Consider the following 24,654-nt stretch of genomic DNA (forward strand, 5'->3'; position numbering starts at 1 on the left):
ATATGTCTCAATCAGATCCCCGCTCAGTTTTCTAAGCTCAAGAGTATACAAGCCCGGTCGCTCCAGTCTTTCAGCATAGTCCCACATTCCAGGAATTGACCTCATGAATCTACGCTGCACTCCCTCAATAGCCAGAATGTCTTCCCTCAAATTTGGAGACCAGAACTGCACACAGTACTCGAGGTGTGGTCTCACCAGGGCCCTGTACAGCTGCTGAAGAACCTCTTTGCTTCTATACTCAATCCCTCTTGTATGAAGGTCGGCATGCGATTAGCCTTCTTCACTATCTGCTGTACCTGCATGCTTATCTTCATTGACTGGTGTACAAGAACACCCAGATCTCTTTGTACTGCCTCTTTACCTAAATTGATTCCAGTTAGGTAGTAATCTGCCTTTCTGTTCTTGCCACCAAAGTGGATAACCATACATTTATCCACATTAAACATGCCATGCATCTGACCACTCACCTAACTTGTCCAGGTCACCCTGTAATTTCGTAACATCCTCTTCACATTTCACCCTGCCACCCAGCTTAGTATCATCAGCAAATTTGCTAATGTTATTACTAATACCATCTTCTATATCATTAACATATATTGTAAAAAGCTGCAGTCCCAGCACTGATCCCTGCAGTATCCCACTGGTCACTGCCTGCCATTCCGAAATGGAGCCGTTTATCACTACTCTTTGTTTCCTATCAGCCAACCAACTTTCAATCTAAATTAGTAATTTGCCCCCAGTACCATGCACCCTAATTTTGCTCACTAACCTCTTATGTGGGACTTTACCAAAAGCTTTCTGAAAGTCCAGGTACACTACATCTACTGGATCTCCTTCATTCATCTTCAGAGTTACATCCTCAAAAAATTCCAGAAGATTAGTCAAGCATGATCTCCGCTTCAAAAATCCATGTTGACTCTGTCCTATCCTGTTACTACTATCCAGATGTGTCATAATTTCATCCTTTAAAATAGACTCCAACATCTTTCCCACCACTGAGGTCAGACTAACTGGTCTATAATTTCCTGTTTTCTCTCTCCCACCTTTCTTAAAAGGTGGTACAACATGAGCCACCCTCCAATCCGCAGGAACTGATCCCAAATCTACTGAACTCTGGAAAATAATCACCAACGCATCCACGATTTCCCGAGCCACCTCCTTCAGTACCCTGGGATTTAGACCATCAGGATTTAGACCATCAGGCCCCGGGGATTTATCAACCTTCAGACATAACAGTCTCTCCAACATCAATTCCCGGCAAATATAAATTCCCTTAAGTTCAGGTCCTTCAGCCACTGTTACCTCAGGGAGATTGCTTGTGTCTTCCCCAGTGTACACAGATCTGAAGTAACAATTCAATTCTTCTGCCATTTCTTTGTTCCCCGTAATATATTCCCCTGTTTCTGTCTTCAAGGGCCCAATTTTATTCTTAACTATTTTTTTGCCTTTTACATACCTAAAAAAGCTTTTACTATCCTCCTTTATATTTCTGCCCAGTTTACCTTCGTACCTCATTTTTTCTCTGCATATTTCCTTCTTAGTAATCCTCTGTTGTTCTTTAAAAGCTTCCCAGTCCTCCATTTCCCACTTATCTTTGCTATGTTATACTTTTTCTCTTTTAACTTTATATTTTTCTTAACTTCCCTCATCAGCCACGGCATCCCATGCCTCCTCCTCGGATCTTTCTTCCTTTTTGGAATGAACTGATCCTGCATCTGCTGCATTATACATAGAAATATCCGCTGTTGTTCCTCCACTATCATCCGTGCTAAGGTATTGCACCATTGAACTTTGGCCAGCTCCTCCCTCATAGCTCCACAGTTCCCTTTGTCACTTCTGATTGTACCCTCTCCCTCTCAAATTGCAGATTGAAGCTTTTTGGATTATGGTCACAACTTCCCAATGGCTCCTTCACTTCGAGGTCCATGATCAATTCTGGTTCATTGCACAATACCAGATCCAGAATTGCCTTCTCCCTAGTAGGCTCCAGCACCAGCTGTTCTAAGAATCCATCTCGGAGGCACTCCACAAAGTCTCTTTCTTGAGGTCCAATACCATCCTGATTCTCTCAGTCTACCTGTATGTTGAAATCCCCCATAACAACTGCAGTAACATCTTTGCGACAGGCCAATTTCAACTCCTGATTCAACTTACATCCGACATCCAGACTACTGTTTGGGGGCCTGTAGATAGCTCCCAAGAGGGTCTTTTTATCCTTAGAATTTCTCAGCTCTATCCACACTGACTCTACATCCTCTGATTCTAGGTCCCCCTGTGCAAGGGACTGAATATCGTCCCTTACCAACATGGCCACCCCACCCCCTCTGCCATGTCAGTCTGTCCTTATGAAAGCATGTGTAGCCTTGTATATTCATTTCCCAGACCCTATCCACTTGAAGCCACGTCCCAGTTATCCCCACAATATCGTATCTGCCAATTTCCAAAAGAGCCTCAAGCTCATCCATCTTATTTCTAATGCTTCGTGCATTCATGTATAGTATTTTTAGTTTGTTACTGCCCTCACCCTCCCCATCAACTCCTATTTCACTCAACCTTACAGCATGATCCCTTTCTGAGTTTTCTGCCTTATTGATACAGTTGTCTTTCTTGACTTCCTTTGTTCTAACTTTCCCTCCAATTTCCTTCTTAAACATCCTGTTTGTCCCCCCCAACCCCGCTACTTAGTTTAAACGTAGCTTTGTTGCAGTAGCAAACCTGCCTGCCAGAATGCTGGTCACTAACCTATTAAGGTGCAAATCGTCTCTCTTGTATAATTTATGCTTACCACAAAACATACCCCAGTGATCCAAGAATTTAAATCATTGCTTCCTGCACCAATTCCCCAGCCACACATTCAAGTCCATTATCTCCCAGTTTCTGGCCTCACCAGCCGAAGGAAATGGAAGCAAACCGGAGATAACCACCCTGGACGTCCTGCTTTTCAGCCTTGTTCCTAGTTCTCCAAAGTCCCGCTGTAATATGTTCTTCCTCTTCTTCCTGACATCATTTGTGCCGACATGTACTACCACCTTTGCCTCTTCACCTTTGTCCTTGAGGATGTTCTGCACTCTGTATGTAATGTCTTTAACCCTGGAACCAGGAAGGCAACACACCATCCTTAAGTCCCGCCTGCTGCCACAAAAATCCTGGTCAGTTCCTCTCACTATGGAGTCCCCTATTACCATGGCTCTGTGCGATGTCCGACTCTTCCGCGCTGCCTCCACACCAACCTTTGATTGACAGATCTGGCCGCCTCGCGGACTGGCAGTGTCATTTGTCTCCACTGTTTCCAAAAGATTCAACTTGTTCCTGACAGGTACTTCCCCAGGCATCTCTTGCACCTGTATCCTCTCTGCCTTCCTCATCGTCTGCTCTCTTCTGGTATGATCGGTGTAATAGCCTCGCTGAAGGTCTTGTCCAGAAAGATCGGATGAGCCTAAGGTCCTCAAGTTCTTTCATCAGTGCTGCAATATGCTCTGTCAGTAGCTGAACATGCACACACTTTCCACACTGATACGAGCCAGACACACCAGAGTCGTTGACCTCCACATCAAGCACATAGCACACTGAATCAGCTTGGTAGTCATGTCTTCACCCTCTTCAACTGTGGCGTAATCACTTCACTCAACCTCCTTGTCAAAGACTTCTGAGCTAAAGCCTCACTCTTCAATCCACAGGAACTTTCTTGGACCCTCTTTTTGGGGCAAGTCTGTGGACTTTTAATTTAGGTTAGAGGAGGAGGGTGGGAGAGAGGCCCTACTTTGTAGGGCCTGGGGTCTAGAACACACCCACTCAAATAACAATCGCTTAACTTCCCGACTGACGTTGCGCTCCGACTTTACTTCCACCCAGCTCCTGCTGCTCTCTGCTGCGAAAAGAGTTGTGGAGGAACCAAAAACAATTGCTTCTCAGGAAAGGTTGTTGGCATTGTCACAAATCAGGTGCACATTTGTAAATGTATTCCTACATAGGTTACTTGTCTTTAGCCTCATCCCACCATAGAACTCTGTCTAAGGGAGTGTTGCTTTTTCACCAATGCGCAGTGTAATGCATTGTTCAATGTGTGACTATCAAAAAAATCAATTCAAGGTAAGTCAAGGTGAGTTCTATGGGGCAGGAGCAGGCAGTCTCTAGAAAGCCGTTCAAAAAACAGTTCAAAATGTGTATGTATTTTTATTTAGCAACAGCAAAATCTAACAATAAACAAGCAGAAGCTGCATTTACTCCTACCCCATCCCACATAGCACCCAAAAAAAAGGCTTCATTATATGTACGAGCATTGTGGTGAATACTTACAGTTCAAGGTGAGGAAATCAATTCCATAACCCTGTACAGCCTATGAGGTCTTGGATTATCTTTGTGAGTAGTGGCTTGTAAATGCCACTTTTAAGGTCACCTCTGCTTCACAAAGATGACTGTTTTCAATCTCTAATGACCGTTGATATGGTTAAGACTGTTTGTGACTTGTATTTGTACCACACACAATTAGACACTGCAGCATTTCACATGTAGGGTACTGTTGTTTGTAACTGATGTCAGCCTGTAGTGTGGAAGTGCTGACTCACAAATGGAGTGCATTTTCTTCGACAGTAACAAAACACTTACTAAACCCATTCTGGGTGTGGTCGCAGCCGTTGTTCATTTCCAGCATTTCCATTTTTGAGTTGCATGAGTATGAAAGCAACAAAGTAATCAAGGCTTTCTTCCTCACATTCCCTGCTGAGCACATCACTACTGCGTTGCCAGTACATTTTCATGTTATGAGTTACTTCTAACTCCTGTTGAAAACATTCAGTATTTTGGGCTCAACCACTTTCTGTGGCAGAGAATTTCACAGGTTCATCCCTCACTGAGTGAAGACATTTCTTCATATTTCAATCCTAAATGGCCTAGACTGTAGTATTCTTAGTATTCTTAGACTGTGACTCCTAATCTGAACTCCCCAGTCCTCAAGAACATCCTGTTTCTTTCCAGGGTCTGCAAGATTTCCCTACTTCCTCCAATTCCTTTAAACTCCATTGTATCCATTCCTAGCCAATCTTCTCTCTTCATATGTAAGTCCTGCCATCCCAGAAATCAGTCTCATAACCACTCCCTCAATAGCCAGAGCATCCTTCCTCAGATAAGGAGACCAAATCTGCAACCACTAGTTTAGGTGTGGTCTTACAAAGACAATGTACAATTAAAGCAAGATATCTCTGCTCCTGTGTTCAAGTCCTCACACTGTGAAGGTCTACATACTACTTGCTGTAAGTAAAAAGTGAGGTCTGCAGATGCTGGAGATCAGTGCTGAAAATGTGTTGCTGGTTAAAGCACAGCAGGTCAGGCAGCATCCAAGGAACAGGAAATTCGACGTTTCGGGCCAGAGCCCTTCTCTGGCCCTAAACGTCGAATTTCCTGTTCCTTGGATGCTGCCTGACCTGCTGTGCTTTAACCAGCAACACATTTTCAGCTACATACTACTTGCTGCCTCCACAGCCTGTTGTACCTACATGTTTACTTTCAGCTACTGGTTTACAAGGAGACCCAGATCTTGCTGCACCTCCTCCTTTCCCAATCTTTTGCGATTCAGTTAATAATCTGCCTGCCTGTTTTTGCTGTCAAAGTGGTTAGCTTTACATTTATCTACATTGTACTTCATTTGTCATAGATTTGTCCACATACTCAACTCTGCAGCCTCCTCACAGTTCACCCTCTCACCCAACTTTGTGACATCTGCAAACATGGAAATATTACAATTATTGACCTTGCCTAAATCATTAACATATACAGAGGAACCTTGATTATCCGAATATCGGATTACCCGAAGGAGATCTCGAGGTCCCGATAGAAACATTATGTCACAGAACTGTTTCAACCCTGATCGTGTCTTTTGTTTACAAGTACAATGATTAAAACCGAACTTGGCTCATTGAAATACTCCCGAGAACAGTCCTGGACAGTCCAGGTACCATCTCTAAATGAATGACGACCCACCCTCTGTCTCACACACTTTCCTTGGAGTTCTACACAGGGGTGTACCCTGAACCACCCCCCTTCCCAGAAAATTACCCAACATTGTCCTGTACAGAGCAGAGGTTTGTGGGGTGGGCAGGTTCGGACGGAATTGTGGCCGGGCAGGGGGCGGGGTGGGGGTGGACGGGGTTGGGGGGAGGGGTGAGAGCGGACAGGGTTTGGAGGCGGGTGGGGGCATGTGCGCCGTGTGCTGCTGCCTAGTCTCTTGAATGGGGAGCAGGCTTCACAGGAAACTCTAAGCCCCAGAGAAAATCCATTAACTGAATAATCAATTATGCGAACGAAATAGTGCCCGCCCATCTCATTCGGATAATCGAGGTTCCTCTGTATTGTGAATATCTGGAGTCCAAACGCTAATTGCTGTGCTTTCCCACTAGTCACGACTGCCACACAGAAAGTGAACTATATTCTTAATCTCTTTGTTTTTCTGTCTTCTGACCAGTTCTCTATCCGTGTCATTAAACTACTCCCAGTCCCATTCACTTTAATTTTACTTACTAATCTTTTATTTGGGACCTTATCAAAAGCCTTCTGAAGGTCTAAGTAAATCATATACACTGGCTCCCCTGATCAATTCTCCTCATTACATTCTCAAGAAAAATAACCAATTTGAATGGACAGATCCAACATATGGGTGACCAAACCTCTAACTAATCTCTGTGCAGTTCCCCGACTGACTCACTAATAATTGCAGTCTGGTTCACTATGCTAATAGCAGCATCCCAATGAAAGCTGCTGGTGCACTCTGTACCCTCAATACAAAAGAACTGTATTGTAAGCTGATTGTAGATGTGTCATGAGGGAGCGATAAGACTGATGTGTCCCAATGCCAAATGGTGATGAATACAGGTGGTCACTGCTGATTGAGTGTACCCTGAGTTGTTTGTGACTGGTGGCCAAGATGGATGCCTGGCAAAGCAAGCGGCAAGCTGGAATTGCAGTTATCCACTCTGATTTTCAAGTTAGTTTTTAATCCAGCTTTGGGAGAATGGGAAACTACATATCAATGAGACAAGATTAGATAATAACGGGATGCTAACGCATTCAAAAAGAATAAGTTGACAGTCACTGCTGAGATTCGTTTGTTGCCATTCAAAAACCTGGTAAGTCTGACTTTTTTCTCTCAATATTAGAATCAAATTTCTGCCACTGTCTCAACTATCTTGATAGTGCATAATTCATTAAGGAGCTAGGTAGGTTCTGTGTATTTTCTCATACGCTTCAGTTAGATTTTCGAAGTGGCAAACAATTCCTTGTGCAGTCTCCCCTATTTCAAACACAGTGTACCTTTTTCTGATTTTTCAACGTATGATCCAACAAAATCATACACGGCACAGTGGCTCAGTGGTTAGCACTGTTGCCTCAGAGCACCAAGGTCCCCAGTTCGATTCCAGCCTCGGGGGACTGTCTGTGTGGAGTTTGCACATTCTCCCTATGTCTGTGTGGGTTTCCTCCGGGTGCTCTGGTTTCTTCTTACTGTCCAAAGATGTGCAAGCCAGCTGAATAGGCCATGCTAAGTTGTCCATAGTGTTAGGTGCATTAGTCAGAGGGGAATGGATCTGGGTGGGTTACTTTTTGGAGGGTCAGTGTGGACTTGTTGGGCCAAAGGGCCTGTTTCCACACTGTAGGGAATCTAATCTAATCTAAAATAAATGCATGTGGTCTCTTATGTGTATTCCTTTTCCAGTTTTGCAAGCAAACTTGAAAACCAGGACTTTTTAAATATTCTTATGTAATGATCTATTTATGATTGTGTTGCCAATGTTCCTGACTTTGCTCATTTTTTTATTTGGATCTTTTATTACAATGAAATGTATGTCAAAGTTCTAACAGATGATTGAAATATATTTTCAAAAATGTATGAATGAACATGTATGTAATGAGGGAAAAAGGCCAAATTTGAGAAAGTGGTGGATGCGGGGACAATTACAGTGTTTAAAAGACATTTGGACGGATACATGAAAAGGAAAGGTTTGGAAGGATATGGACCAGGAGCAGGCAGGTGGAACTAGTTTAGTTTGGGATTATGTTCGGTATAGACTGGTTGGACCAAAGGTTTGTTTCTGTGCTCTATGACTCTATAACTCTGTAGCATTTTGGGGATGACTGGAATGTGGTTATTTGCCCCAGGCTAAACCTGGCTCTAATGAGTTGAATGAAAGGAAGATTTTGGTAATATCATCGGTGGTCCCTTGCAGACGAGCACGACTCGGTGACCCTTCCTCAGAACTGCCAGTTCTGAATCAGACCTGAAATGTTAACTCTGATTTCTCTCTGCAGATGCTGCCAAACCTATTGAGCTTTTCCAGGAATTTCTGTTCTTGTTTCTGATTTACAGCATCTGTAGTTCTTTCAGTTTTTATTCTGTTACACTTGGAGTAAGTGGTGGTTTCAGGAAGGAGTGGGTGGGATATTGGTGTGGCAGCGCACCCCTTTAGCTGTTTCTGCCTGACTTCCATTTTTTCCCAACAACAAGTCTCGAGGTGCTCAATTCCTTTCTAGCTGCTCCTCCTCCACTTTGGATGGTTTTGGGCCGATGATTTCTAGATGTCAGAAGTTGCATTTTGCCAGTGAGGTCTTCAGGGTATGACTGAAGCACTTCCTCTGTCCACCTGAGCTCACCTGCTGTTTAGAAGCTGGGAGTAGAGCACCTGCTTAGAGAATCTCGTGTCGGTCACATGGATGATTTACCCAGCTCATTGTAAGCGATCAAGGGCCAGTGCCTCGATGCTGGTGATGTTGGCCTGGACCACTAATGGCCAAACAATTCCATCATCCCATCACATCCCACATGTATCTGATTTTGTCTTCCTTTGACAGTTAAAATTCTGCCGAGCTATTTTAATATTCTAGATATTTAATTGGAGAGCCAGTCACATAATTGTATTTCTCGAATAATAATTAAGAAGCCTGTGCTAATGATATTGAGATATGAGTTGAAGTTCTGTTAATACATAAATCTGGTATTAAATAACATACCTGTAATAAAAGCTTTGTAACCATCTGGACTTTGCTGTGAAAAAGCATTTTTTAAAATAACTATGAAATAGAAAAGAATATTTTTTTCTTACAGAGACAGCTGTAAATATTGGTTACGCATGTAATATGCTGAATGAAGACATGAAAAACATATTCATCATTGACGGCAACAATTCAGAAGAAGTACGTGTAGAACTGAGGTAAATGCACTAAATTTGACTCTTTCTTGCGACATCGGAAAATAATATGAGGCATATGAGGCAAAATTCCAGATTTGTCCAAGAAACAAGGCCAAGAATTCAATGTTGCAAATATACTTTAATTGTGTAAATTCCTTCATATAGTTAGGGATTCTAAAAAAGGTTAGCAAAAGAAAGTTAAGGACAGTGTAAAATTGAAAGACAAATGTGCAGTATGGCAATTGGTAATCTGAAGGAATGGGAACATTTTAACAATCAAGATGAACAAAAAGAAATATTAGAGACATAAGATATAAACTTTGAGGGTAAACTAGTATAATACCCTCATTCACAAAGAGAGTGAAACTAAAAAAACAAGTAACAATAGACCACTTAGCTTAACAACTATCATTTGGAAAATCTTAGTGTCTATTTTAAGAAATAGCAGGATGTTTCAAAATACCTAATACTTTCAAGCAGAGTCAGCATTTTGCCTCACAAAGGGGAAATTATGTATGGCAAATTTATTAGAATTCTTTGAGGAGGTAACAAGCATGAAAGCTAAAGGGCAATCAGTAGTTTTAGTTTGTTTGGATTTCCAAAGTGTTTTTGATAATGCATCACAGCACGCTGGGGTTTGTATGTCAGCATGGATAAACTATTGCCTAATTAATAAAGACAGAGAGTTGGGATAAAGTGGGCCTTGGTGAGCTACAGCCTTGGTACAAACATAGGTAAAAGATTTGAATTCCATAGGTGAGGTCAGAGTGGCTGCTCTTGCCATCAAACCACATTTGACCAAGTTTGATATGAAGGTTCCCTTCAAACTACAGTTTTTGGGAAGATGCTTTGACTGTTGAAATCATGGTCCAGAGTGTGGTTGTAGAAAAGCACAACACGTCAGGCAGCATCAGAGGAGCAGGAGAATCGATGTTTGAGGCATAAGCCCTTCATCAGGAATGCCTGACACAAAGGAATGTGGTTGCAGTATTTTGGAGGTCTGTCATGTCAGCTCCAGAATCTCTCTGCAGGAGTTCCTCAAGTTCAATATTTTCTCTTCAGCCTATCCAGAGATGTTGTGACAGTGCAGATGGGTCTTGAACCCAGGCCACAGTGGTAGGGACACTAAAATTGCACCACAAGAGCCCCTCTGAATAATTTCCTTAACCAAATCATAGAAACACTACAGTTTGGAAACAGGCTATTTGGCCCAACAAATCCACACTGACCCTCCAGACAGCAACCCACCCAGACCCATTCCCCTACCCTATTACTCTACATTTACCCTTGACTAATACACCTAACCTACACATCCTTGAAAACTGTGGGCAATTTAGCATGGCCAGTTCACCTAACCTGCACATCTTTGGATTGTGGGAGGAAACCGGAGCACCCAGAGGAAGCCCAAGCACACACTGGGAGAATTGCAAACTCCATATAGACAGAAAATGACCCGAATTGAACCCAGATCCCGAGCACTGTGAGGCAGCCGTGCTAACCACTGAGCCATTATGCCACCCATCATTTTCAGCTACTTCATCAATGACTATCCCTTCGTCTTAAGATCAGAAGTGGAGATGTTTGCTTGTGATTGTGCAATATTCAGCACAATTCACAACTTCAGATACAGAAACATCCCATGTTCAAATGCAGCAAAACTTGAACAGTATCATAGACTGACAAGTAGTAAATAAGCTTCATTGCACGTAAGTGACAAGGATTGGCCATCTCCAACAAGAGACAATCTAACTATTTCCCCTTGATGTTCAGTTGGATTACAATGACTGAATTCCCACTGTCAACATCCTTGGGGTTACCATTAGACAGAAACTCACTGGACTAATTATATACATACTGTGGTTACAACCAGGTCAGAGGCTTTGAAAACAAATAACTCACCACCTGCTCCTGACTGCCCAAAGTCAGTTCATCACCTACAATGTACAAGTCTGGAATAATATGGAATGCTTCTACTTGTGCTGATGGTTGCAGTTGAAATTACACTGAAGAAACAGTCCAAAGCAGGTCATTTGATTGGTACCACATCCACAAACATTCAGTTCTTCCACTACAAACACGACATAGCAGCAGCAATCTGTGGGAAGTGCACCGAACTCCAGCTCCTTGAAAGCCGCATTAGGGAATTGGAGCTGGAGCTGGATGAAATTCAGATTATTCATGAGGCAGAGGGGGTTATTTCCTTCTTGTTGTTCCCTTGTTCAAGAAGGGAAAAAGAGACCTGTGAGCCTTACTCCAGTTGTGGGTAAAGTGCTGGAAAGGGTTATAAGAGATAGGATTTATAATCATCTACAGTTGAATAAGTTGATTAGAGATAGTCAACACAGTTTTGTGAAGCGTATGTCATGCCTCACAAACCTTATTGAGCTCTTTGAGAAGGTGACCAAACAGGTAGATGAGGGAAAAGCAATTGATGTGGTATGTATGGATTTCAGTAAGGCATTTGATAAAGTTAGGCAAAAGTGAGTACTGCAGATGCTGGAAACCTGATGAAGGGCTTTTGCCTGATTTTCCTGCTCCTCTGATGCTGCCTGACCTGCTGTGCTTTTCCAGCACCACTCTGACCTAAACATTTGATAAGGTTCCCCATGATAGGCCTTGCACAAAATATGGAGGCATGGGATTGAGGGTGATTTAGTGGTTTGAATCAGAAATTGGCTAACTGAAAGAAGGCAGAGGGTGGTGGTTGATGGGAAATGTTCGTACTCGAGTTCAGTTACTAGTGGGGTACAGCAAGGATCTGTTTTGGGTCCACTGTTGTTTGTCCTTTTTTTAAATGACCTGGATGAGGGCATAGAAGGATGGATTAGTAAATTTGCCCATGACACTAAGGTTGGTGGAGTTGTGGATTGTGATGAAGGATGTTGTAGGTTCCAGAGGGACATAGATAAGCTGCATAGCTGGACTGAGGGGGGGCAAATGGGGTTTAATGTGGAAAAATGTGAGGTGATTCACATTGGAAGGAGTAACAGGAATGCAGAGTACTGGGCTAATGGTAAGATCCTTGGCAGTGAGCAGAGAGATCTCTGTGCCCAGGTACATAAATCCTTGAAAGTTGCCAGCCAGATTGATAGCTTTGTTAAGAACGCATACGATGTGTTAGCTTTTGTTGCTAGAGGGGTTGGGTTTTGGAACCATGAGATCATGCGGCAGCTGTATAAAACTCTAGTCCGGCCACATTTGGAGTATTGTGTACAGTTCTGGTCACCACATTATAGGAAGGATGTGGAAACTTTGAAAAGGGTTCAGAGGAGATTTACTAGGATGTTGCCTGGTTTGGAGGGAAGGTCTTATGAGGAAAGGCTGAGGGACTTGAGGCTGTTTTCGTTAGAAGAAGGTTGAGAGGTGACTTAATTGAGATGTATAAGATAATCAAAGGGTTAGATAGGTTGGACAGTGAGAGCTTTTTTCCTTGGATGGCGATGGCTAGCACGAGGGGGCATAGCTTTCAATTGAGGGGTGATAGATAAACATGTCAGAAGTGGTTTCTTTACTCAGAGAATAGTTGGGATGTGGAATGCACTGCCTGCAACAGTAGCAGACTCACCAACTTTGAGGGCATTTTAATGGTCATTGGATAGGCAAATGGACGAGAATGAAATAGTGTAGGGAGGATGGGCTTCAGACTGGTTCCACAGAACAGCGCAACATTGAGGGCCAAAGGGTCTGTATTGCGCTATTATGTTCTGTGTTCTATCTATAAGATCCACTGCAGAAATTCACCAAGACGTGAAATTCAACACATTCAAAACCAACAACCACTTCTATATGCAGGACAAGGGCCGTAGATGAATATAAATACCACTCTCTGCAAGATCCCCCACCCCCCAAGCAACTTGCCATATGATTTTAGTGTTGCTGGGTTAAAATCCTGAAACTTTCATCCTAACCTTTAGTGGACGGCATGGTGGCACAGCGCCAGAGACCCGGGTTCAAATCCTGACTCGGGCGACTGACTGTGTGGAGTTTGCACATTCTCCCCGTGTCTGCATGGGTTTCCTCCAGGTGCTCCGGTTTCCTCCCACAGTCACAAAAGATGTATGGGCCAGGTGAATTGGCCATGTTAAATTGCCCGTAGTGTTAGGTAAGGGGTAAATATATGAGCGGGTGGCGGGTCGGTGTGGACTTGTTGGGCCGAAGGGCCTGTTTCCACACTGTAAGTAATCTAATCTAAACAGCATTGTGGGTCTGCCTTCCTGAACTGGACTGTAATGACTCAAAAAGGCAACTTAACACTACTTTCTCAAGGACAGCTCAGAATGGACAATAAATCCCATGTCTCACAAGTGAATAAAATTGTATTTTTTTAGAGGTCTTTTGGTCAAATGAAGGTTGGGAAAAAAAGGGGGGGAGTGCATTTTCACAGAAATAAAACATAATTCATGGAAATAAACATGCTGACTGGACCTCCAATTTGAAGTATGCAAGATTAGTTGGACAGTATGCATCATACATAAGATTTACTCTTTATAGTCTTTTACTCTTTTTTATTCTTTTCTGGGATTTGATCCCTCCTCCAGTGATGATAGCATGCAGATTGAAAGAGATGATTGGAGATACATAATATGCAAAGTGCGCAACTGTCCAATGACTTTTATGTATACCCCACTGCCTGCCTAACAATGGCCAGAGAGAAGAAATTGTTATTTTCTTAAGCCTGCAATCTGTCAGCTTGCAAAACTGTTAATAGGCCTGACCGAGATGCAGTGTTTGAAATTTGCTTAGAACTCCCTAAAATATAAATGTTTACAGGAGGTTTTTACCACCATGTTATTGAATTGGCCATTCTATCTTTTTAGTAGATTGGGGCTCTGCAGCCTCCATGTTCCAGCTGGAACAGGATTTTCCCACCAGTATTATTGATCTCTTCAGGCAGGTGGGTACCTGAAGTGGCTTCCCATACCGAAGGAGTGTTACAATCATCTTTCAGAAATGTGCAAAGTAAGGATTCTCTTCCTCAGCACCACTTATTCCGGATGGGATGGTTACTGGAAAATTCCTGGAGTTTGTCCTTAAATTTGAACAGAAATGTTATTCCTTTAGGTTTTTGGGCTGTTTATGTATTTAGGTATTAAAGTTAACTTGTAGAATGGACAAATAATTGGCAATTAAACATCAACACTGATTTTTTTTAAGAAGAACCTTTTATTTGAAAGATGCAAATGAACGTGGAGCAGAGAAACAAGGGAATCTTGGAATGTAAATATACCAAAATCATCACAGGTTAGCAAGACCATTAAAAAGATATTAAGCACTCGGCATTTTTTTCCAGAGGAATACAATTAAAAAATAGGAAAGTCGTGTTAAATAAAAATAAAATACTGTGGATGCTGAAAAACTGAAGTAAAACAGAAAGCGAATTTTGAGAAGATTTGTAGCTCAAGTTGAGGTTTTGAATGTAGGTTTGCTCGCTGAGGTGGAAGGTTCGTTTCCAGATGTTTCATCACCCTACTAGGTAACATCTTCAGTGGGCCTCAGGCAAAGCGCTACTGATGTTTCCTGCTTTCTATTTATATGTTTGAGTTTCTTTAAGTTCGTGATGTTATTTCCTATGGTGAAGTCACTTCCTGTTCCTTTTCTCAGGGGGTGGTAGATGGGGTCTAACTCGATGTGTTTGTTGATAGAGTCGGAATGCCATGCTTCTAGGAATTCTCTTTGGCTTATCCTAGAATGGATGTGTTGTCCCAGTCGCAGTGGTGTCCTTCTTCATTCGTATGTGAGGATACTAATGAGAGAGGATCATGTCTCTTTGTGGTTCGTTGGTGTTTATGTATTCTGGTGGCTAGTTTTATGCCTGTTTGTCCAATGTAGTGTTTGTTACAGTCCTTGTATGGTATTTTGTAAATGACATTAGTTTTGCTTGGCATCATGGTAGCTCACAAACTCACTAACACACTAAAACAACACCTAATGAACTTGAAAGACCCTATACAGACAACAAGCAAAACTAATGTCATTTACAAAATATAATGCAAGAACTATAACAAACACTACATTGGACAAACAGGCAGAAAACTAGCTACCAGGATACATGAACACCAAAAAGACATGACTCTCTCTTACTACTATCCTCACATACGAATGAGGAAGGATACCACATTCACTGGGACAACACATTCATCCTCGGATAAGCCAAACAAAGACATGCACTAAAATTCCTAGAAGCATGGCATTCCAACTGGAACTCTATCAACAGACCCCCATCTACCATCCCCTGAGAAAAGGAACAGGAAATGACTTCACAGGAAATAATATGTCCAACCCAAAGAAACCCAAACATATAAATAGAAAGCAGGAATGTTCAGCAGTGCTTTGCCTGAGGCCCACTGAAGATGTTACCTATTAGGGTAACGAAACGTCTGGAAATGAATCTTCCAGGTCAGCGAGCAAACCTACATCCGTAAAACAGAAAGGTTTGGAGAAACTCAGCAGGTCTGGCATCAAATTTGGAATGTGGAATAGTTAACATTTTGAGACCAATATAACCCTTCTTCAGAACAGTTCAAAGCTGAACCCAGATGCTTCCAGACCTGCCATGTTTATCCAGCATTTTCTGTTTGTATTAAACCTTTTTCAGACCACACTCTTCTCCATGCACTTCTAGCACTCTTATTAGTTTGTAATATTATAAGCTTGGAGAAGGTAGAGAGAAGATTTACAAGAATTATGCCAGAAATGCATGGCATAATCAACAGGCTTCTGACTTAAAAGAAGGTGACCTAGTGAAGGTATTTAATTTTATAGCAAGTTTTGATGGAGTGGACACAAAGAGAATGCTTCTTCTTTTGAGTTTAAGCATATAGACCATCAATATCATAGTCACCAAGAAATCTAATAGGACATTCAGAAACTAACTTCTTTACAGTAAGATTTGTGAGAATGTGAGCTTCCTATGAGAAAGAGAGGTTGAAGATATGGTACAGATGCATTGAAGGGAAAGCTGTATCTCGGAGAGAAAAAAAAATGCATAGTGTCTTCATGCACCAGCTAACGAAAGTAAACATGTAGGCAGATGCAGCCGGTGTTGAAGAAGGCAAATGATACTTTGACCTCTATAGTGAAAGGATTCAAATTCAGGTGCAGGGACGTCTTACTGCAGTTGTACTGTATCTTGGTAAGACCACACCTGGATTATTGTGTGTAGTTTTGATCTTATCCAAAAAAGGATATATTGGCTATTGAGAGCGTACAAAAACGTTTACCAGACTGATTCCTCAGTACTGACCAACAGGAGAAGACTGAATTAATTAGGACAATACTTTCCGGAGTTTAGAAGAATACAGGGGGTTGGGGAAGGATCTCATAGAAACGTATAAAACTCTAACAGGTTAAGAAAGGGTAAATGTTGATGTTCTCAATGACTGGGGAGTCCAGAACCAGCGGTCATGGTCTAAGGATAAGGGGTAGATCTTTTAGGATAGATTAGGAGAAATGTCTTCATCCAGAAAGTGATATGCTGTGCTGTAGGAAACTATTGAGGCCCAAGTATTGAAGAATTTCAAGAAAGATGTTGATTAGCTCTTGGGACTAAAGGGATCAAAGAATATGGGGAGAAAGCAGAAATACAGGAATACTGACTTGGATAATCAGCTATCATATTGAATGGTGGAGCAGTCTGGATGGGCCAAATGGCTGACTCCTGATTCTATATTCTATGTTTCTATTGATTTACATTAAGTAATTCTCAATTTGTGTATAAACACTGACTTGAACTGGTTGGACCAAAGGCCTATTTCTATGCTTGTATCCTATGTAGATAAAGTAAAATTAATGATTTAACATTTTAATGTGGAGAGAACTTAATCTATATCTTACATCAAATCAAATTACTACTTCTCTTTGTGTTCAGAAGGATGACACATTTTTGTAAGTTTTCCTTCATCATGTATTTGGTACATAATTCATACTCTTCTATACATAGAAAAGCTTCAGCAATAATGAGAAAGGAGGACCAAACAGAAATCAGCATCAAGCAGTTAAAGAAACCAACTTTCATACCTGAAGAAAATGTTGATGGGGAGTATGGGCTAGTCATCAGTGGAGACTTACTGGTAAGAAACCCTTGCATCACACCTTTAAGGTGGTGTAATTTACCTTTGTTTATTGAAGAGTAATATTTGAATTTGATTATTGAGAAACGTGGTACAATTTCCATGATAGCTAATGCTATCCCAGAGAATATGATGAGGTTGAAAACATTCTAGTCATCTTGTGGAGATATCTGATTAGAGCTAGAACAAAGGTAGACTTACTGTGCAGCTTGGAATTGCTGCGCTGCTTAATCCTCTAATAATATGTTGACAAGTCTGGTGGAGGATTTGAGGTCAGTGGGAAAGTCTCCGAATGTTCTCAGTTGATGAGAACAAACAACTGCCAGAAACAGGTTCCTAAATAGGTGGACCCCATCCAGGCAGTCTGAATATGATTGTGATCTATTTATAATGGTGATCCCTCTCAATGGTGTGGTCAGCCATTGTTGCTTCCTAACTGGGAAATCGTCTTCTGTCTCCTGACTGTCTATCAGACATTCTTGATAAATCAGTCTTAACATTTGTGTACAATGTAGCACACATTCCACTGATTTTTTTTATATACAAAGTTTCCATAAAAGCAAGAATGATATCTCTCACAGTGGGGAAGAGTTCAGCTATCCAGCACCTTCCTAGCACTTGCAAAATATCTTAGCACCCTGAACAAAGCACAGAAAAAAACTGAATTCTGGAAATCTGAAACAAGAACAGAAATAGCTAGAGAATGGCAGCAACTGTGGAAAGAAAGCAGAAAAACATTTCGGGTTCAGTGAACCACCTTCAGAACCATTAGCAAATTGTAAACGTTTGGGTTTGGGATTGATGAGTACTTGGCAGCATAGATTAGAACTGAGCTAAAAGGTAGGAAACAGAAGGTAGATATGGATGGCATTTCTCAAACTGGAGACAAGTTGAAGTGGTGTTCCCAATGATTTTGAGATGGATGTTGAGGGCAAAATTTCTAAATTTGCAAACCCTACTAAGCTAGAGAGAATAATGAATTGTAAGGATGACACTGAGTGACCTCAGAGAGACATTGGCAAGTTGGCCAGATGGACAGACACCTATCTGGCAGATGAACTTCACTGCAGAGAAATGTGAGATAATACTTTTTTGTAGAAGAAATATGGAGAGATATTATAGAGATTTGAGGGAAGAACTGGAGCAGAGAGACTTTGAGTTTCAAGTGCTCGATTCCCTGAAGGTGGCCAGGCTAATTGAAATAGTTAGATGAAAGTGAAGACTGCAGATGCTGGAGATTAGAGTCGAGAGTGTGGTGCTGGAAAAGCACAGACGGTGAGGCAGCATCCGAGGAGCAGGAGAATCAATGTTTCGGGCATAAGGGTTTATTGGATCCTTGGGTTTATAAATAGAAGCAAGGAAGTGATGCTGCACCTCTACAAATCACTGGTCAGACCACATTTTGAATATTGTGTTTAGTTCTTGGACATTTAACGAAGGTTGTTAAAGCCTTGGAGAGTGTGTAAAGCAGATTTATTAGAATGATATCAGGAATAAGGGATTTAAAATACAAAGAAAGATGAAATATATTGGGTTTATTTTCCTTGAAGCAGAGAATTTGAAAAGGTGAGTTTATTGACATGTTCAAAATTATGAACAATTTTGTCAGGGTAAAAAGGGATATTCTGTTTCTACTAGTCAGTATGTCAGTCACTAGAGATCATAATTTCAAGATTGTCAGCAAGACAGGAGTCAGATGAGGAGAAACTTTTTTACTCAGAGAGTTGTTAGTGTTATAAGTGAATTCTGTCTAGGCTTTCTGAATCTCCGGAGAATAGTTCCTGACACTTGGCTAACTATTCTAACTCTAGGGATCTGATTCAGAACAACCGGGTCCTGCCTCCGAACTCTGCCAACCGCGGACTGTCCTTTAACCCTTGTATTAAGGGAGACTGTCTGCAAGGTTAAGTTCAAAAAGGCGAACTCCAAGTTGACTGGTATCAGCCCTTATTCCCACCGGCTATCACTTCTCCCGTGGCAAATCGAAATACTGCGAGACACACACAAATGGAGCAACAGATGTTTATTCAATCTTCGAAGATTGGGCGAGTTCCAAAAAGGACTTCGGAAGTCGCAACGGAAGATTTTACAGCACTGATACTTATACATTATTTTTCCATTCAAATACATTGGTGATAATTTCATTGGTTTAAACATCTCACGCTATGGATTTTCTTACATTAAAAATCATTAATGACAATTCCATTGGTTAAAGCATTTCACGCTTTTCTCTGCCAATTTCTTTAATTAAAATGTCATAATTTAGCTTTTATTCATTAAACCTCAGTTTTAGTACAGTGAGTGTGTGTGTAGGTGTGTGAGTGAGTGTGTGTGAGAGTGTGTGTGGGTGTGTGTGTATGTGTGTGTGTGTGGGGGTGTGTGTGTATGTGTGTGTGTGTGAGTGAGTGTATGTGTATGTGTGTGTGTAGGTGTGTGTATGTGTGTGAGTGAGTGTGTGTGTAGGTGTGTGTATGTGTGTGGGTTATGTGTGAGGTGTGTGTGTGTGTGTTGTGTGTGTGTGTGTGTGTGTGAATGCATGAAACTGCAGAAATTACATTAACCATATCAATCCCCCCTGTCTTTTTATACAGTCTGTAATTTCTGCAACATAATCATGGCCTGTCTATTCTAATCAGCCTCAGGATCATTTGCATCAGCTTGAAGGTGAATGCCCACAACTGTATGCGGGTCACTCTTAATCAAAGTAGTCTCAATAAGGCGGGTAATTAGACCACGCAGACATGGAATTATACAACAGCCCAAAGCAACTAAAATCCCAATTACCAACAGAAGTGTAATCACCACTGAGACCATCACCCTCTTCCATTTATCGAACCACCGCTCTAGCCAGCCAGTCCAATTAGTATTTACACCTGAATTCTCAGCTATCTCATCAGCCAGTGCCTGGAGACCTTCCAGGGCACAGGTCACCAAGCCATCAGGGGCCGTATTGTTGGGAATAAAAGTACAACATTGAGAGCCTATCATGACACAAATGCCCCCCTTTTCAGCTAAGAGCATGTCCAAGGCCAGTCTATTTTCCCAAGCCATACGACTGGTGGCATCCAGTTATTCGGCCAAACCCTTTACTGCATCTCTAGTATGGTTAATAAACCGTGCTTGGTTATAATAAATGTAGTTTATCCAATCCACATTCTTATTAATAGTAACCCACCAGAATAGGGATGATTCAAAGCCTGCTGAAGTCTGGTTACGAGCTTTGAACTCATCAGGCACCCCCCCCTAGGGACCCCTATTGAATCAAGATAAATCCTTTCATCAACAGAAGTGGGTAGCAGTGATCTCTTATCTCTTCCATTTCTCCCAAATAACTGTTCTCTTTCAAATGCCAAGGTGAATGGTATTGCCAATTGTACAATTGCACATATCCCCTTCCAATCAGGGGGCAGGGTGGGTCTCAGTAGTTTTCCTCCACAATACCACCACAGATCCGCTCGGGGAACGTTTAAAGATGAGTAATTTCTTCCTTCCACTGCTTCAGTAACGTTTTTAATCACCGAACACAATCTCAGCTCCCCCAAATCAATAGATCCATCCTGTCTATAAACACACGATGTGTGATTCCCAACAGCGGCAGAAAACACAGGGGGGAGCTTGCCTCTTATGTCCTTTTAAGGAAGAGAACATCAAAGACAAAGAGGCACAATTTGGATTTTTCCATGCAGTCTCATCTTGATATAGGGCTATCATGCATTCCATGCCCTGTTTGTTTCGCTCCCACCCGAGCGGAAAGGGAACTACCTGAGACACTGTCCTACCGGAGGCACATGCATAGCAATTGCTTTTGTTCAGACTTTTTACAGTATATTTAACCCATTCAATCCAGGCATTTGTTTATCCATATCCTGTTTCTATTTCAAGAGTCTGTCTCAGGTCTTTAACCTCTATAATCTGCATTGACTTTGGATCAGTGTAAGGGGTTAAAGGTTGCAGTTTAGAATCAAGGAATCCCAAAGGCTGTCCCCGTCCGACACCAATTCAAAAATAGCAGCCCACAAAACGCTTCCCATACACTGTCATCTCTATCTTTAAATCTTTACTAAGGAGTTGGGACCCATTTTTATGGGGAAATGAGTCTTCAGAGGAAGCATTTTTAATGGTGAGATATATATAGGATGACACTTCCTGTCAAAACAGTTTAGGGCTGGGCTAAAGGGGGCTCTATGGATAGTGATGCTAGGCGGTGGCTTTTGCGGTTCGGTAGGGTGTGAAGAAATATCTTGGAGGAAAGATATTCCCTTTGAAACTCTACATCTGGGCATTCTACTTAGGCTGCAAGCATCAATTTTTATAACACAACATCTGAAAAAGATATATGAGCAAAACTCAGAAGTAACAGGAATAGCAGCATAATTCTGACTAGTGCTAAGAACTTAAACAATATATCAAAGCACAAAACAAGATTAACATACAATTCTGAAGAAACAGTCCCCGCACTCACGTCGCCATAGTATAGTCAGTTAATCAAAGTCTGTTCAGTCTGAGTTATAGTGGGTCACGTGTTGATTCGGCTGTCCAGACTCCTTTCTTAACTGGAGAGGTGACTGGCCATTTGCCAGCTTTTCTCCGCCGTTCAATGGTGAGGAGTACTAGGAACGGGCCGTCCCACACAAGTTCGAGAGTTAACTGTTGTCAATGTTTGATCAAAACCCCTTCACCGGGTTCAATAGTGTGCACAGCGAAATCCAGAGGTGGTGTCTGAGTCAGGAGTCCCTGGTGAAGTAAACGAGAAACAGCGAAGCCCAGGGTCTCAACATATTTACAGATACACATATCTCGTGACTCAAGCTCTAGGTGATAAACACTCAAACATTCATGCACTAACGAACAGATGACTCTCAGCCAGAAACACAACAAAATGTAATAGCTTCCGTTCTCTCTCTGTAGGTCCTCACACACAGCCAGTCTCTCTCTCTCTCTCTCTCATACGGTGTTGGTCTCTCTGTCTATGTCTGCCTGTCACTGTCTCCTGTGTCTGCGCATCGGAGCTCATAGCGACCTCCCCTCGACCACCAGGTCTTCAAGTGCTAATTCTTTTCCCCAACTATCTCCACTCGCAGTCTCCAGTACTGCTGGGCAGTCCCCATGTGGCAGATCTTCCCCCCTTTTTCCCGGAGGTCACTGCTCTACATATGGAACTGTTCAGGGTCGGTTGTCAGTAACATTTTAATTCTTTCAAGCACATCGCAGTTGTCAAATGTAATGTTTTCCCTGTGTCTGGGCGCATCCACCCCCGGAGCTCCCGCTCCCTACCTACTGTTTTTCAATGCGGCCCTACGCGCCGTATAGCCCCCACGAACAATCTCAGCGCAATACAGTCTACTTACTGTCTCAATGTCCTGAAACTCACTCTCAAGTTACCCATATTAATTCGCATCTACCCTCAGAGTTTCTGTTCCCCCCTGCCTTATCAGCAGCCTATTTCTTTGTACATCTGTTCCGGAGCCACTGCTCCCCTGCCTCACTGACAGCCTATCTCTCTGTAACTGGGTACATTTGCCCCTGGAGCCCCTGCTCCCCTGCCTCATTTTCCTGAAGGTGGATACCACCCCTCATGTCGTGTGAATTTGGAATTGTTCTAACTTATTACTACCTTGCACTCAATCTCATGAATGGTCCTCCTTTCCATAAGAAGTCAGCCGGATTTGAACATGCTCCCACCTCTATCGTAAGGTCCTCTCTATCTAAGAGCACTGCCTCATATTTCAGGATTCGGGAGTCTGTGAGCCATCGTCCCGCTTTTTGATTCAGAATAGTGCGGACTTGGTGAGGAGTAACCACAGTCAGTGGTGCTCCAAACGTCAGTTTCTGGCTTTCTTCCACTAGTTTAGCAGTGGCTGCTACTGCTTGAACGCATTCAGGCCAACCCCGTGAGACAGGGTCTAGAATTTTGGAGAGGAAAGCTACAGGTTTTCTATGCCCCCCCCCCGCCATTCTTGAGTTAAGACCCCAAAAGCTGTCCCGCTTTTGGCATTAACAAATAGTCTAAAATCTTTATTAAAATTTGGCAAGCTCAAAACGGGTGCTGTAACTAATTTTTCTTTTAAAGTTTCAATCAGCATTTTTCCTTCTGGGTCCCATTTAACCCTGTCCGGAGCTTCTTCTGTTAGCTGTAGATATAGCTTTTTTGTAAGAATAGCATAGTCATCTATCCAGAGTCTGCAATAACCCAGCAAACCCAGGAACTTTCTGAGTTCTCTTTTAGTTCTGGGTAATCCTAATTCTACAATTCCTTTTATTCTTTCGGGGCTTATTCTCTTCTGTCCCTGACTGATTAGATGTCCTAAATATCTTACTTCCCGTTCCACATACTGTAGTTTGTTCTGACTAACTCGCAATCCCTTCACTGCAAGGTAGTTTAATAAATCATTGGTTCCCTGCTGTATGTCAATTTGGGTGGGACCGGACAACAGGAGGTCGTCCACATACTGAATTAACTTTAAAGTTGGTCTTAAAGTCAAGCCCTCAAGAACTTGTTCTAGGATCTGTCCAAACAAGTTTGGTGACTCGGTAAAACCTTCAGCTAAGACAGTCCACCTATACTGCTGTTTTCTCCCAGTATCAGGGTCCTCCTTAAGTTCTAATAAAATCATATCATGAGAAAAAAAATAACGTTGAGCATTCATAAAATTACAATAAAAAATAGCACACTGAATCAAATGACAAACAACAAGTTTCACACATAAAACCATTAACAAACAGATGAATTCAAGCCAGAGCACAAAGTGTTAAACTGCATGTTAGCTGAGAAGCCTTTTTTAAAAAAAAATCCATACACAAACACAAATTCTCACATCCACAGAGACCTTTTTACAATCAAATTTACACACACAAAGACACACATAAATCTTCACCAACACAAAATTCCTATCGGGGGCCGGCCCACAAAGACATAAATATTCAGATTTAGATAACCACCTTATTTATCCGACTCCTTTTGTTTTTCATACAGTCCTTCCTTACTACTGCTACCATTATCTTAGCCTTCCGTTCCTCCGCCATTATGTCTCTCTATACAAATACTTTCTGAACCTCCTGTAACAACTCCGACTCATTTCTACCGTTCCCGTCCTCTATCTTCTGTAACTTCTTCTGGATATCAGGCCATGCCTTTGTCACGAAGTGAACCTTTACCATCCGTCATCCTATTTCCCCATCTGGGTCTATACCCGAACATTTCCTAACCGACTCCCTTAATCTGTGTAAGAATGCACAGGGAGACTCGTCCTTTCCCTGCCTCAGGTCGAAAACCTTGGCTAAATTTTGTTGTTTGGGGATGCAAGTTTGTATCCCTTGGATTATCAAATTTTGCATGTCTAACATATTATTCCACCCTTCTATATTGTGGTGGTCCCAGTTAGGGTTCTGAAGGGGATATTTGTCTTCACCCC

General features: G+C 42.1%; 1 protein-coding gene across 1 annotated transcript in view; it reads left to right on the forward strand.

The window, feature by feature from the left end:
• atp8b5b (ATPase phospholipid transporting 8B5b) overlaps positions 1-24,654 on the forward strand; it is a 206,312-nt gene that overhangs the window by 148,076 nt on the left and 33,582 nt on the right. Inside the window, exons 19-20 of the mRNA XM_060849059.1 lie at positions 9,089-9,194; positions 17,113-17,242. Coding sequence (XP_060705042.1) covers positions 9,089-9,194; positions 17,113-17,242 — 236 coding nt within the window. The remainder of the gene's footprint in view (positions 1-9,088; positions 9,195-17,112; positions 17,243-24,654) is intronic.

Source organism: Hemiscyllium ocellatum, chromosome 1, assembly GCF_020745735.1.
Source record: "Hemiscyllium ocellatum isolate sHemOce1 chromosome 1, sHemOce1.pat.X.cur, whole genome shotgun sequence".
NCBI lineage: Eukaryota > Metazoa > Chordata > Chondrichthyes > Orectolobiformes > Hemiscylliidae > Hemiscyllium > Hemiscyllium ocellatum.